Source organism: Castanea sativa, chromosome 10 (assembly GCF_040712315.1).
Source record: "Castanea sativa cultivar Marrone di Chiusa Pesio chromosome 10, ASM4071231v1".
Taxonomy (NCBI): domain Eukaryota; kingdom Viridiplantae; phylum Streptophyta; class Magnoliopsida; order Fagales; family Fagaceae; genus Castanea; species Castanea sativa.
The window spans coordinates 26898802-26914421 of NC_134022.1; the positions used below are offsets into that span (position 1 = coordinate 26898802).

The window sequence follows — 15620 nt, forward strand, 5'->3', positions numbered from 1 at the left end:
TTATTCCCCATGTGCATTAATAATTTCAACATGTGCTAAATGTGATTAACATTGGTTCTATTATTCCCCATGTGTATTAATAATTCCAACATGTGCTAAATGTGATTAACATGCTTGGAACTGTAACTAATTAACTAACTAACTAAATCTCAATACAACAATTATTATTCATATGCTTATAACATTCCTAACACAGAGATAATGTACCTTGATTTGTATAAAGGGCTTAGGTTGAGGCCCAAAGACCTGACCTGCTATGATTCCCCTTTGGTGGGTTTTGATGGGAAGACCGTTATCCCAAAAGGCCAGATCAGGCTACCTGTACAGTCAGGATCAAAGGTGGTAAAGGTAGATTTCATTGTAGTGGATGCTTACTCCTTTTACACTGCCATAGTAGCCAGACCCTGGCTTCATGCCATGAGGGCCGTTTCTTCCACCCTACACTTGAAGGTGAAGTATCCGTTTAGGGATCAACTTGAGGAGCTGGTAGGGAGCCAATCTATGGTCAGACAGTGCTTGGTGGCTGCAATTAGACATTAGAATGGAGGTGAGTCCTCGGCCTGTGTTGTGCAGGGTTTGTAGCAATCAAGAGTGCCGGTGTTGTCTACGGACACGGTAATAGAGGGGGCAAAGTGTGAGGAAATAGAAATTTTTTTTATTAGTGATGATGAAGAGAAGTTTTTCCAGGTCGGAGTTCAGTTTCCTCCTTGGGAGAGAGAAGCGTTGATAATTTTTCTTAGAAAAAATATTGATGTGTTTGCATGAAATGCTTACGAGGCTCCTGGAGTGGATCTAAGTTTAATATGCCATCACTTAAACGTTAATCCATTTGTCATCCCCAAAAAGCAACCTCCTCGATGCTTATTTAAGGAACACTCTGATGCTGTCAAGGAGGAAGTGCTCAAGCTTAAGCAGACTGGGGCCATAAAAGAGGTGTTTTATCCCGAGTGGTTGGCTAACACCGTAGTGATGAAGAAGAAAAATGGGAAGTGGAGAGTATGTTTGAACTTTACGAATATAAATAAAGCTTGCCCAAAAGATTATTTCCACATGGCTCGGATAGACCAATTAGTGGATGCAACTGTAGACCATTCTCGAATAAGCTTTTTAGACGCCTTTCAAGGCTATCATCAGATGCCGTTGGCATTACACGATCAGGAAAAGACTGCTTTTGTTACACCCACTGGGAATTACCACTACAGAGTGATGCCCTTTGGATTGAAAAATGCAGGGTCTACTTACCAGAGAATGATGACTAGGATGTTTGAGCCTCAGTTAGGAAAAAACATGGAGATTTATATAGATGACATGGTGGTGAAAAGTAAAGTAAGGTTTGAGCATACAAATGATCTCGGGAGTATTTTTGTGATAATAAGGAAACATAAGTTGCACCTTAATGCTTTTAATTGTTCTTTTGGCATTAGCTCTGGCAAATTTTTGGGTTATATGGTTGCCCATCACAGAATTGAAGTTGACCCTAATCAAATTAGAGCAATTAACAATCTACAGCCCCCTTGGAATCCCAAAGAAGTCCAGAGGTTGATTGGAATGACTGTTGCTATGAAGCGATTCATCTCTCGGTCCGCGGACAGATGTAGACCCTTCTTCTAGTTGTTGCATAAGTGGAAGGGATTTGAATGAACTGAAGAATGCACCTTGGCCTTCCAGTAGTTAAAAGAATATCTTTCTTGGCCACCAATTATGTCCAAACTCGAGGAGGTTCTATTTGTCTACATTGCTGTAGCCTTTCATGCAGTAAGTTTAGTACTGATACGGGTTGATGATGGGGTGTAGAGACCAGTTTATTACGTAATCAAATCATTGCATGAGGTAGAGGTTCGTTCTTTACCATTGGAAAAGGCTATCCTGGCAGTGGTACATGCTACATGGAAGCTCCCTCATTACTTCCAGGTTTACATCGTTGTGGTTCTAGCCCAACTCCCTCTTCAATTACTGCTTCGAAAAGCTAATTACACAAGGAGGATTGTAAAATGGGGAACAATCCTAGGACCTTTTGATATTAAGTACATGCCTCGCACCTTTATAAAGGGCCAGGTCCTTGCAGATTTGGTGGCTGAGTTTGCTGAGCCTTTGTTAGAAGAAAATGGTGAAAGACAGAATATTGATGAAAAATCAGTTGGGATGGTCTCTATACAGGAACCTCTAGCTTGGAAGTTATATGTTGATGGTGCATCAAATCAAAGAGGAACTGGAGTGGGGCTAGTTGTAGTGTCCCTTGAGAAAATCATCATTGAAAAATCCTTAAGGTTAGGCTTCTCGATCATGAACAATGAGGTTGAGTATGATGCCTTGTTGGTGGGAATGGCTATGGTTCAAAAGATGGGAGGAAAAAACATTGGACGTAGATTGGTTGTAGGCCAAGTAAAGGGAGAACTAAAAGCCAGGGATTTGAGAATGTAAGAATACCTGAACCAGGTTAAGCACTTGCAACCAGGTTTTAACTCTTTTTTCCTTATAGCAAATCCCTAGAAGCAGAAATACGAATGCTGATTTTCTTGCCACCCTCGCGACCTCCTCGGCATAGAGTTTGCCTCGAGTTATCTTGGTTGATGATCTATGTAGACCCACTGAGATGAAAGAGGAGAAGGTCCATATTCATCAGATTAGAGTCAGACCTAGTTGGATGGATCCTATTGTGTTGTTTCTTAAGGATGGCATCTTACCTGAGGAGAAAGGGGAAGCTGATAAAGTGAGGAGAAAAGCTCCTTGTTTCTGGTTGTTTGAGGATCAAAAGTTATACAACTGCTCTTTTTCTGGGCTCTATTTGCTATGCGTCCATCCTAAGACAATGGAACCATTCTTAGAAGAGTTACACGAAGAGATTTGTGGAAGTCATATAGGGGGCAAATCACTGTCTCACAGGGCCCTTATTCAAGGGTATTGGTGGCAAGATATGCAAAGGGAAGCACAAGAATACGTGAAGAAGTGTGACCAATGTCAGAGATTTACTCCGAATATTCATCAACTAGGGGGTGTCCTCAATCCTCTATCTAATCCTTGGCCTTTTGCTCAATGGGGCTTGGATATTGTGGGGCCCTTCCCTAGGGCAGTTGGAAATAAGATATGGTTGTTGGTCGACACTGATTACTTTACCAAGTGAGTTGAAGCTGAGCCACTAGCAAATATCAGGGATGTGGATACCAAGAAATTTGTCTGGAAAAATATTGTCACTCAGTTTGGGATCCCACATACACTTATCCCGAACAATGGGCTTCAGTTTGACAGCAAAACTTTCAGGAGGTACTGTTGTGAATTGGTCATTAAGAATAGGTACTTCTCTCCGACTTATTCACAGGGGAATAGACAGGCCGAGACTGTCAATAAGTTCAGAGTAAATGGACTCAAGAAGAGACTATATGATACAAAGAGTAAATGGGTGGAAGAGATGCCATACGTTCTTTGGACATATCAAACTACCCATCGTAGATCAATAGGGGAGACACCATTTTCAATGACTTATGGGGCCGAGGCTGTGATTCCTTTAGAGACTGGATTCACAATGTTGAGGACAAGTTTGTTCACTCTAGATAGCAATGACAACCTACTAGAAAGGAGCCTAGACTTAACTATAGAACGGAGGAAAATCGCTATGGTTCAATTAGCATACTATCAGCAAAAACTCAAACAGGGGTATGACTCAAGTGTGAGGTTAAGACTGTTAGCCCCTGGAGATCTGGTATTAAGGAAGGTTGTGGGTGCTGCAAAAAACCCAGCATAGGGAAAGTTAGGGCCCAATTGGGAAGGGTCATACTGTATCACCTCGGTAACTGGTATATGGGCTTATTTCCTAGAAAATTTAGATGAAAATGCAATACCACGTCATTGGAATGTAAAAAATTTGCGAAGGTATTATTATTAATGAAACGTAACTTTGATGTTATGTGTTGTGTTTATTATTTGTTTAAGTACCAAACAGAACTTTGGTCATACCTAGCTCTTCGGACCACATACATTAGGTAAATTGATATTCCTTATTATTTATTTGAGTATCAACCAGAACCTTGGTCATTCCGGGCTCCTCGGACCACATACCTTGGGTAAATTGATATCCCTTATTATTTGTTTAAGTATCAAACAGAATTTTGGTCATGCTTGGCTTCTCGGACCACATAACTTGGGTAAACTGATATTCCTTATTACCTGTTTCAGTATCAAACAAAACCTTGGTCTTGCCTGGCTCCTTGGACCATATACCTTGGGTAAATTGATATTATTTATTATTCATTTGAATATCAAACAGAACCTTGGTCATGTCTGGCTCCTCGAACCACATACCTTGGGAAAATTGATATACCTTATTATTTGTTTAAATATCAAACAGAATATTGGTCATGCCTGGCTCCCCGGACCACGTACCTTGAGTGAATTGATATTCCTTATTATCTATTTAAGTATTAAACAGAACCATGGTCATGTCTGGTTCTTTGGACCACATACCTTGGGTAAATTAATGCTCTTTAAGCAATCATTTAGATGTTAAACAAAACCTCGGTCATGTTGGGTTCCTTGGGCCATATGCCTTGGGTAAATTAACACTATTCAGTAGCTCCCTAGGTGTTAAACAGAACCATGGGCACGATTGATTCTTCGGACTGTATGCTATGGGTAAACTAACATCTATCACTGTTGTAATATTCTGTCAAATAGATGAGCAAGGAAAACTGCAAGCAACTGCATGGTCTACTATCATCCAAGGTTAAAAGGAAAGGCCTAAAACACCTATTGTCAGGTTAATAACTTAGTCCGAGCATATGAAGGTATGTCTTTTAAGTTAAAATCATATTTTATTGAAGATTGCAGCTTTGGAAAGCTTGGCTTGATCTGTGGTTGATTATGTAAATTGATGCAGTTATACCATCACTTGAACAGATGATTGCTGAAGTCAAGGATATACGCAGATTTTAAGTCAGATGCCGTTATATCCCATTCTTATGTCAATAAAGTGTAAAACAAAGTATAGGTTATGTTAGGATTTGCACAAGTACCACATGTATAATAGAAAATTCCGAACTGTCATTAAGGTAAAGCCTTGAAGAAGGGGCAAAGTAAGTACAACTTTAAAAATAAAAACTACATTTTCATAAAAACAAAGGACCTATACACTTTAACCTAAGCCTTATTTGATCTTCAGGGGAGGGTTGTCATTTCCTAGGGCCTTGGTGGGCTTGGCAGTTTCAGCTACTGTGGAGGCTAGACCTTTGCCTTGGAGTCCTCCTTGGCAGGTATGGGAAGAGTATCTAGAACAATCTCAAGCTTCTGAGAGGCTTCTTCACCCTTAGAAGGGTCCTTGGGTGCAACTAGGGGTTTAGTAGCTTTAAGGACTGCTCCTTTGGTTGTATATTTTTCCTTTTTAGCCACCTTAGCTTATTCTGCTTCCTTTGGAGGGCTGTTGGAAAAGGGGAGGACCTTGGCGGGGCTGTCCTTATCATCATCTGCCCCTTTAGCAACAATGTCAGCCTGGGGATCCGAGGAGCTTGAAGCACAGATCGTTGGAGGATAGTACACATTCTCTGCTCTCTTAAGGGTAGAGGAGACCTCAACCCTGGCCTGATTGAGGGCCTCATTCCACACTTGGAGTCAGTATGTTCTACACACCCCCGAGACCTCAGCCCTGAGTGCTTCCTTGGTCTCTGCGACCCCCACTTCATAGCCATCCTGTTCGGCATGGTCCCTAGCCTTCTCAGCCTCCTCCAACTTCTTCTTCAGGACCACAATCTGCTCCCTGGCTGCAGACAACTGGTCCTCGGTTTGGCGGAGCTATTTGTGTTGACTCTTCGCCTACCTCTTAGCTCCTTCCAGGACAGCCTCGGCGCTCTTTTTGTCTCAGGTTAGCCTTTGTTAGTTTGTTGTTTAACTCTTGAATCCTTTTTTTTTGCTACATTGAAGGCGTCTACAGTAGGGATGCGCCTACTCTCCTCCTCCTTTATCTGCTTGTATGAGCTGTTCACCAGCTTCTTAGCCCTACGTGCAGCTTGGATAGCCTTTCAAGGATAAAATACAATAGTTAGAAAAACCAATTACAAATTTAAGTAAAAGATAGCCATGTGAAAGACTTATCAGGGCAAGGTCCCTCTTAAGACTAAGAAACATCTCGTTTTCTTCATTAACCTAAGGTCGACCATGTCTCCGAGCAAAAGAAGGGTTTGCTCCATAACATTGGCCACATATTCAGCCTTCCTATGTTGGAAGTCCCTTATGGAGGCACTTGTTGGAAGGGGAGCTCCGTCCAGCACTAGAGGGGGGGTTCCAAGTTAGTACCTTGACTTGGTGATCAAGCCCCTTTTCCACCATGGACCGTTCGCTTGAGGATCGGGTATGGGCAGTTTTGGCTGACTTGCCTCCCCTCTGGAGCTCAGCCTCCTTGGAGGGAAGGGCCCTTCCTTCCTCCGCCATCTCTTTTCCCTTTTGGTATCTCTTCCTCTTATTATTAGCAGGATTAGGTTGGGAAGCCTGAGTAGAGGGAAGGGTGGGGGCCTTGGTTTGAATGGCCTTTTCAGGCACATTACCCCCAACATGGGACTTAAGCAGGTCCAATAAACTTGATCTACTTTTATGTTGTATCACCATGGCATCAGGGACGGTGAAATCTTCTTGAGTATGGCCTACTTGAGCTGGAGGAAGATGATTGAGGTCAGCAATAGAAGGTTCTGAAGGCAGAGGTTGGTTAAAAATCTCGAAATCATCCTCGGGATCCTGAGATTTCAACTACTTTTTCTTCTTCTTCTTCCTTAATAGTTTCTTGGGAAGAAGCTGCTTCTTCCTTGGCTGTACGCAGAAAAGGCAGCTCTACCTGTTGTGCACCCTCTGGAACGGGGCTGGTGATGAGGAAACCAGGGACTGCAATATTAATTTGGTGCAAGAGCAGGTCTCTCGCCTTGATCACGCACTTGGGTGCCTAGAAACTAGACGAGAGTGGGTTGTAGTCAAGGATAAGGTGGGTTGCTCTTAATTGCCCTTCGGTGTGGACAAAGATTTCGGCTTTGAGTATCTTCGTCAGGTTAGGCTCGTTGACAAGGTTCAGGTTTGGAATAGTAGCACGTTTATATGAAAATTCACCAAAACCAAAAGTGTTGTTAGGAAATGGTGCAGATAAAGTAATTAAAGAGACCACTTGTAAATAAAAATAAAGGAAATAAACATGGAAACATTAGTAATGAAGGGGTTATTGTTAGAACAATGAACCTAAACCTAAGTACCCCACCTGGTGTACCTTCTCGTGTTGGACAATGAAGTCCATCATGCCATTCCCCTGAGATGATTAAGTAATCCTTGTCCATACCCTTGTTGGGCTTAGGGAGGGAGACACAATATCAACCTAACCTTGGGAACTCTGGTTTTCAGATAATACCCCTGCCCTGTTAGTTTGTGAAGGTTGTAAATCCAGTTGACATCATGATGGGATAGGTTTACATTCATTCTCTCATTAAGGGTGTCTACACTACCTAAAATCCTAAACATGTTGGGGGCGCACTGGGCGGGGGAAAGCCTATGAGCTATTAGGTAATCCATAATTACTCTACCCATAGGGATTCTCATCTCTCCCTTTATAAAAGCAATCATAGGGATTACAACTTCTCCCTCCTGCCTTTGGGCATGCCATTCCCCCTGTTTACAGTACCTAATCGAAACCCCTGGTGGGATTCGATATTGAGCTTTGAAGCTTTCTATACCCTTTGGGGGTGTCTACTAGGTAAGCAAATCTACCCATGTTTAAGAGAAGTTGGAAGTGGAAGGAAGGCGAGAAGAAATTAAGGGAGCCGAGGAGGAAAGGACTTTAGATATAGAAAATAGAAGAGAAAATAAATGAGAATACTGAAAAGACTTATGAAAGAGGAGAAGGTTTCCTCGGACTGGTTCTTGATATATAAGAGTGCAAAAGGTGAAGCGAACGAGGTCTTCAAGCAATATATGTATTAGAGGGAAAGGCAGGCGGGAGAACTCCCACCCAAGTTCCAACAAAATCCTTGGCCGTTGGATCTTCATCGTACCATAGAACGTGGGGGACATGGATCCGTAGAAATTTAATACAGGTGCTTCCTGGATGCCGAAGCGTCAGAAGCGTGCTTTGGGCAGTCGAAAAGACACCTGCATAAACAAAGGTAGCATATGAGAAGAGTAGAATAATTATTGTAATATCGAAATCCTCTTTTTTTTTTCGAGGAGCAAAAGAGGAGAATTTCGAGGGGCTATTGTAGGGATGACAGACCCAGAAATGTATATTGGGCCGTGGACCCTGTCCGAGTACACTTAATAGTCCGAAGACGGGTAAATGTTATCGTGGAAATGCACATTAGTGAATGAAGAAAGTTGTTTGGTCATAAAGTTCCAGGAAGGAGGTCCGAGGACAAATGCCACCTCGACTTAACGGAGCAGAGGTCAGAAGGGTGGACATGCCATCAAGAGCAACGTTCTGGGCAGTTCTTCTAGTAAGGATAAGCATCAAGAAATGATAAGACAATGGGAAAGCAAGAAATATCTAAGGGAAAGTTGCTGCCACCGCATTGAATGCTCTGTATTTAACTCTCTGGCCGCAACAATGTGGAAGTGATACCTAAACGATGTGTATATTGTGTAGCCGAGGAAGACTTCCTTTGCATAAAACTTGTTTTTCTTGGCTTTCCTACCATCTTCAATTCCTTGTGAATATTGTGTAGTTCATTGAAGCCTAGTTTTTAGCCCACTCTTTACAAATTCATTGTATTGGACTTCTTGGGCCTTAATCCATTTACCTTTTTGGCCCAGGGTACAAATCCGCCCCTACAGAAATAATTATCTATTACAATGAAGATAACATTGCAATAATTTAATTTGACTTATTTTGGTCAATTGTTTGCAATTTATTGTAATAAGATTCATGAAGTAATACGCTATACTTACAAAATTATTTGTTGCAAAAATCTATTACCTCAAATTTTATTGCAACATCTTATATGACGGTATCAACTATTGCAATGACTTTAATGTTATTTCAATGATTTTTTTCGTTGCAATAAACATTTATAACTAATATGCTTAGACATGATTTTGTTATTATTTCGTATACCATATATGAATTGCACATTCATGACAAGGGTTCCAATGGTGATACGTTACACATTCATAACTAATATGGTTAGACACGATTTTATGAAATAAAAATCACAAAAAATGATAATTTTTGCATGATTACATGTTAATTATAATTATAAAAAAATGGTTGCAATTAATATCATTCTTTACAGAAAATTAAAAATACATTGTTTGTTATACGTAGTTTTGTACACTATTGAATTCCAAAAAAGTGGATTGCTCTGTGCACATATTTTGATTTGGCTTTACCATGACAAAAAAATATCCTTCACCAGCTGACATTGATAAAGACATATCGGCAAAAATTCCAAACAAAAACACATACTCTATTGCATATGAAGCCATAACTCAATTCATGATGCATGGACCGTGTGGTGTAGCAAATAAAGCTCAGCATTTACAATAAATGACTCTTGCCCTAAAATAATTCCAAAGAATTTTTACAAAAAGGAGACAATTGATGTTAATGGATATCCAAGTTATAGAAGAAGAGATGATGGAAGATTTGTACAAAAAAGAGTTGTCAAGCTAGACAACTGTTATGTTGTTCTTCACAATATCAATCTATTGGTAAAATATCAAGCTTATATAAATGTTGAGTGGTGCAATCAATCTAAAGCAATTAATGTTGGTACAAGAAAACGTAACAAGAAATGATATATCCAAATTGAAACAAATCACTTATCTTGATGAAATCAATAGTTATTTAGATAGGTTCGAAAATTGGATCAAAGGTTCTTATTTCTTGAATAGTTCTATCTCCTACAAAATCAAAGTGGCTATTTGTCCTAAGAGGAAGACAATTTCCTTTAAAGATCTGTTATGCTAACAATCAACAAAAGTCAAGGACAAACTCTAAACAATGTTGGCCTCTACTTGCTAAGTCTAGTGTTCCACCATAGCCAATTGTATGTTACTTTGTCTCAAGTAACAAGCCCCGAAGAATCAAATATTTTAATAAAGAACAATGACAAACAATAAGAAGGATACACTAAGAATATAGTGTACAAAAAAGTACTCAACAATCTCTCAAAGGTAAAAAAACAACTTCTAACATTTTTTTTCTCTTTAATGTTATCGTAAATACAAAATCTGATGAAAAAAATTCGATACATGCATGTAACTACAAGTCTCATAAAGCACAAATGGTATGTTAAAAGATAATAATTTTCTATTGAGATATTATCATTTTATATTTGATGGTTGTTATACCAATACAATTTATTATGTTATTATAATAATTTTTTATTTGGTTATTGTTTTCCTTATAATATATATATATATATATATATATATATATATATATATATATATATATATATATATTATAAGTTTATAATAAAACCGTGTAAGGTATGAGCCTTTAACTAGTATAAGAGTAAGTTTTGAAACCATATTTTTTCCATATTTCTATTTTTTCACTTCCCTAACCAAATACAAATGATAGAAAATAAAATATTTTTTATCCTCTCACTTTTCTATTTTCTTTTATTCCTAGATAATGGTCCACAGCTTTCTACAATGTGCTTTTATTGTATTTCAACTGGGCATGTCCCCTCTCCATCATTCTTGACTTTGTTTCAGTAGTCGAAGAAAGAGATAGGTATGGCACTATGGCAATAAGGCGATAGCCAATTTCTTTTGCTTTATTTTGGTAGTAAAAAACCATAATTATCCTGATCCAAAAGAAAAAAAAACCATATTTATCCATTGGAGGGTAAAAAAAAAAAAAAAACAGTCAAGAAACCTCCCCATACCACTATTCTCTTTTTAGTTGATAGTCTACATCCTTTAGATTCTCTAAGGGTCCGTTTGTTTGGAGGGGTGGAAAAGTGAGAGGATGATAAAGTGGAAGGATAGATAATATTTTATTTTATTTCCTTTTTGTTTGGTTGGGAGTGGAAAAGTGGAAGGATGGAAAAAAATGAGTTTGAATAAATTTACTTATATACAATTGTTAAAGAATGATGCCCAATTAAAAAAAAAAGTGACAAATAACCACAAAACAAAAAAAAGAGCAATCACCCAAATTTATTAAAAAAATAAAAATCATGTCCCAAAATAAAAAATCAAGTCTTTTTAAAAAATATACAACTATCAGCCCTAGAAAATCAAAAGAAAAAAAAGGGGAAGAGGCAAGTTATTGCCCAGAAGGAAGAAAAAATAAAGAAGAGGAACGCCCACTCCCAGCCCTAGAAAAGGAAAAAAAGAAGAAGAGAAGAGGCAACATCGCCCAAAAAAAAGAAAAAAAGAAAAAAGAGGCAACGTTATCGCCAACTGCCAAGATAGAAGAAAATAAATAAATAAAGGCGTGTGCATATTGATAGTTTTGTCAATTAAGAAAAAAATAATCCCTACTCAGTTTTCTCTCTATTTTGGAGAGAAAACATTTTGGTGGGCCCGAAGAGAAAACATCTGAGCCTCACTATTTATTTTCCTTCCTCCTCATCCAACCAAACGCACTTTAAAAAAAATTTCCTCTCTATTTTCTTTCCAAAATTTTCCATCCACTCTATTTCACCTCCAAACAAACACACCATATTTCACCTCCAAACAAACACACCGTAAGTGCTTCTTTTAAAACTTATTAATACAATCAGCCATTTCATTCCCCACCTTTATAACATCTTCATTAGATTACACCCTCCTGGTCGATGTTGGTGTTTTAGTGAGGCGAGTAGCATATTGTGGGCGTTTTAGCTAGGGAGATAATGAGTGTGTGCTAATCAATGTTATGATGTGGCTTATATTCTAGGAGGGAAATATGTCGCAATGCCACATTCGTAATATAATAAGAATTAATCTTTTAGAAAATGTGATATTATAGAGAAAAAAAAATTATTATGTTGGTAACATTTTTTCAATACTTTTACAATAAATTTTATGTTGTAAAAATGTTGTGCATGTAATATTTCTCTTTCTAAAATATTTTTAACGGAATATAAGAAAACATTTTAAAAAAAAAAATTGGAACCAAACGTAGAATTTTTTTCTTCTATAATAAATTTCATGCTGCACATGACCTTTCTCTTTCTAAAGTATTTTGAACCAAATATAAGAAAACAATTTTTTTAAAAAAAATTTGGAACCAAATGTAAAAAATAATTGAAAGAAAAAAAGAAAAAAGAAAACAGAAGAAGACCAAAATCACATATGCCATAGCTACATTCCACAGTTCAGACCAAAATCACATAGCTGATAGCTCAAAGGAATCTGCAAGTCCCCAAAATTACAACAGTTCAGGAAAAAAGGTTTAGCAGACGTAAAAAAGAGTAACTACAATTAATCTACCAGACAATACAAAACCTTATGCAACCCTTTTTCAGAATTTTATGATCATGATGCCATTGATTGACCCAAGACCAATCAACGGAAGTCACTGTGACATGGCAACAGCTTCACCATTGGTTGTAACAGCGGGCCCACTATCAGCCTCTTTAAAAACCTTAGCTATCTTCTCCTTGGGAATCAACGGCAGATATGTTGCCACGGCACACCCCCTCTGTGCCGAATGGCAAACCACCTGGTTGTACTTGTCGGACCAGTAAGAAGCCGTGGGGATAACTATGTGAGCCACTTGAGGGAACAGTGGGAGCCGATTCAACGAGTGCCAGGCCAATACAGCGTAATGCTCAGCCACTGGCTCGTATCTTGTGTATAGTTCCTTAGCTGTTGGCTCGTACTTGGTGTAAACGGTCCTTGAGACGCTCTTCGCTGTGTCAACCACACCGGCTCTCTGCACCTCCGAAGCCACGGCTAGAGCCACCTCTGGCGCCTTGTGAACCACTACCAAGGCCTTGCTCGATGCTTGCTTCACCAGTGACGGTACGTGCTTGTCCAATTCGCCCATGGACTCGTCTACCTGTAAACACATGTCAACATCAAAATATACTAAATTTTTATTAGGTGGATTTTGCAATAAAATATTCTTCACAAGAGCACCTTAGATGCTCGTTAACATTTCCTTTATTTTTAAGCAACAAATTTTATTAAAAAAGTTTATCCAAGTACACGGAAAATGTGCTATAGTGGTAAAATTAAAAGCCCGGGTTATAATGATCACTTAAAACAGGGAAGGAAAAACAAAAAGAAGATAACAAAACTAGACTCTATTCAAGGAGAGTAGGAAAGAAAAAAAACTTTAATCTCAAGAATTAACCTTCAAAGAATCAAGTGTTTTGTTTCTGCCAAATAAAATGGTGCAGCACAAATCTCTAAAATCAAGATAGCTACATAATTTTGAAAGAAAAGTATGTCCTACAAACAGGCTACACATCCGTTTGTTCTTGCAATTTCGGAGGAAACTAACAATTTTGGATGATTACACAACAACAACAACAACAACAACAACAAAAGTTAACAAACAAAGACAAAAAGTGCAAATAAAAAAGTTGGAAGAAAAAAGCAATACAAAATTTGCATTTTCATATTACAGTTCCTTGAATTCTGCAATAAGAGAGCTCGTTTCTAAAAAATATAATGCTGTACGTACAACAATATTTATAATTTTTTCCGCAATTCCTGACCTTACAATTTAATTGAAGCAACATATCATTGTAAAAGCAACGAAAAATTTTATAAACTCGTTCGTTATTAACAATTCCATTTTTAAATAATTGTGAAAAATACTATTAAGTGTAATTGGGCTTATTCTTTTCATACAAAACTACACCTTTTCAAATTAAAAGAAAAGGTTTAACGAAATGCTCAAAGTTTCAATAAAGTTTCTTTTAGCTTCAGCTTTAAGCAACAAGTAATCAATAATAACTAATGGACGTGGCATATTTGCAAAGCTTCTCCTATGTGCTTCCATAGTTTTTTACGCCTCGCTTTTTTTTCTATTCAATACTTTAAAAAATAAACATATATAATATTGAATAGGAATTAAAGCAGGGTGTTAAAATTGTAAATAGTGGTGATTTAGGTACCTTGCGATCGACGAACTTGAGGAGCTCGAAGGGAACGTCATGGAACTTCTCGTAGACGGGTCCGATAACGGTTCTGACGGTGTCTTCTACGGTCTGAACCCCCGGTTTAAGCGGACCGGCGTTCTCTTTCGCGTACTCGTAGAGACTCGAGAAGCATACCACGATGTAGATCGCCGCCACTTGTACGAAATCCAGATACTTCAGCCCCTTCTTATTTTCCTCAACCTTCAAATAATATCCAAATCAAAAATCCACATTACAATATAATATTACTAAAATTTTCAATGTATGTTCTGTTTGGCTGGAAAGAAAATAAAGCAACGAGCCAAGAATGGATCAGTGATGAGTGATCGTACTTGTACCCGTACCGACGTCTCTGATGGCTGTTTGGGTTCTGAAGAGTCTGCCATTTTTGGAAAAGAGCTAATGCGATTTCTTGTAGAAAGTACGAAACCCTAGAATGAGAGAGAGTTTGAAATAGCACAATACAAAATCGGTGAAGACCAAGCGTTGCAACGATTCCCTTTTAATAGGGATCCAAGTCGATCTCCGTGGGGGAATCCAACGGCTACGGTGCGAGGAGATTGCCACGTGGCGTGTTTTAGATGAGGTGAGGTCACATGGGTCAAGTCGTTTGACTCTATGCTTCGACTTGGGAAATCAAAACCGGCCAATCCAATGTGAAGCGCGGAAGGGCGAGAGGACACGTGGACGGTGGGTGATGAGTGACGAGGATGTGTGGGATGTGGACACGTGAAAATGTCAAGTGGCACTGTTATTGATACGGTACGTGTCGAGGATATATATATTCTCTCAATTTGCATGGCACGGAAGGCAATGTGGCACTACAATCGAGGTTTGGTTTTGTGTCTTGAGTCTTGACTCTTGCGTGCAGCCGTGCACCCATCAATTTTTTCTTTTGCATCATCGGGGGATTTTTTTTTTTTTTCTTTTTAAAAATCGGCTGCCTGCACTTTTTGATTTTTCTCTACTCCAAATTTCCAATAGTGCACTTGGACGTTGAAGGCAAACAAGAGAGACAAACTTTTTCAAAGAAAAATTTCACGTGATGACGTGACAACTATAAAAGCTAAAGAGAATAAGGGTGAGTTTGGTTGAGCTTTTTAAAAAAGTGCATAATAAAAAAGTTGAGTTTTGAAAAAGTGCATAATGAAAAAGTGATTTTTCAAAAAGTTGAGTGTTTGGTAAAAGCTGTTAAAAAGTCCTTTTTGAAAAAGCTGAGTGTTTGGCTAAAACTATAAAAGTTGCAGTTTGAGGGACAAATTACCAAAAAAGACAATGTATATATAAGGGAGTTTATTTCATACTTATAATTCAACTACTTCATATACTTACTAAATACTAATAATAATAATAAATTTATATTATTGGCATTATTTTAATAATGTTTGGGCAATTATTCTTTTTTAGTGGCATAATTATTTGTTATTACCATTAATGACTTCTTATTAATATTAATTAAATATAAACAATTTTCATCATCATGAAGCACAAAATGAAAATGTAAAAAGATGATAAAATATACACCAATAATCCAAGTTTAAATTGTGCTATATAAAAATGTAAAAAGATATAAAATAC

General features: G+C 38.1%; 2 protein-coding genes across 3 annotated transcripts; one reads left to right on the top strand and one right to left on the bottom strand.

Moving 5' to 3' along the window:
* Positions 1–201: 201 nt before the first annotated feature.
* On the top strand, positions 202–2421 carry LOC142612320 (uncharacterized). Its single transcript, XM_075784427.1, has 4 exons — positions 202–504; positions 847–1331; positions 1425–1554; positions 1795–2421. Exons 1-4 carry the CDS (start codon positions 202–204, stop codon positions 2419–2421), a joined length of 1545 nt encoding a protein of 514 aa, XP_075640542.1.
* Positions 2422–12227: 9806 nt separating this feature from the next.
* On the bottom strand, positions 12228–14525 carry LOC142612821 (stress-related protein-like). 2 transcript variants are annotated; one of them, XM_075784983.1, is made up of 3 exons: positions 14381–14525; positions 14019–14243; positions 12228–12952 (listed from the first exon to the last, which is right to left on the bottom strand). In XM_075784983.1, exons 1-3 carry the CDS (start codon positions 14426–14428, stop codon positions 12467–12469), a joined length of 759 nt encoding a protein of 252 aa, XP_075641098.1. In that variant the 5' UTR covers positions 14429–14525; the 3' UTR covers positions 12228–12466. The 2 variants fall into 2 exon arrangements, with proteins under 2 accessions (XP_075641098.1, XP_075641097.1); XM_075784982.1 differs by having other exon boundaries at positions 14375–14523.
* Between the last annotated feature and the right edge of the window lie 1095 nt (positions 14526–15620).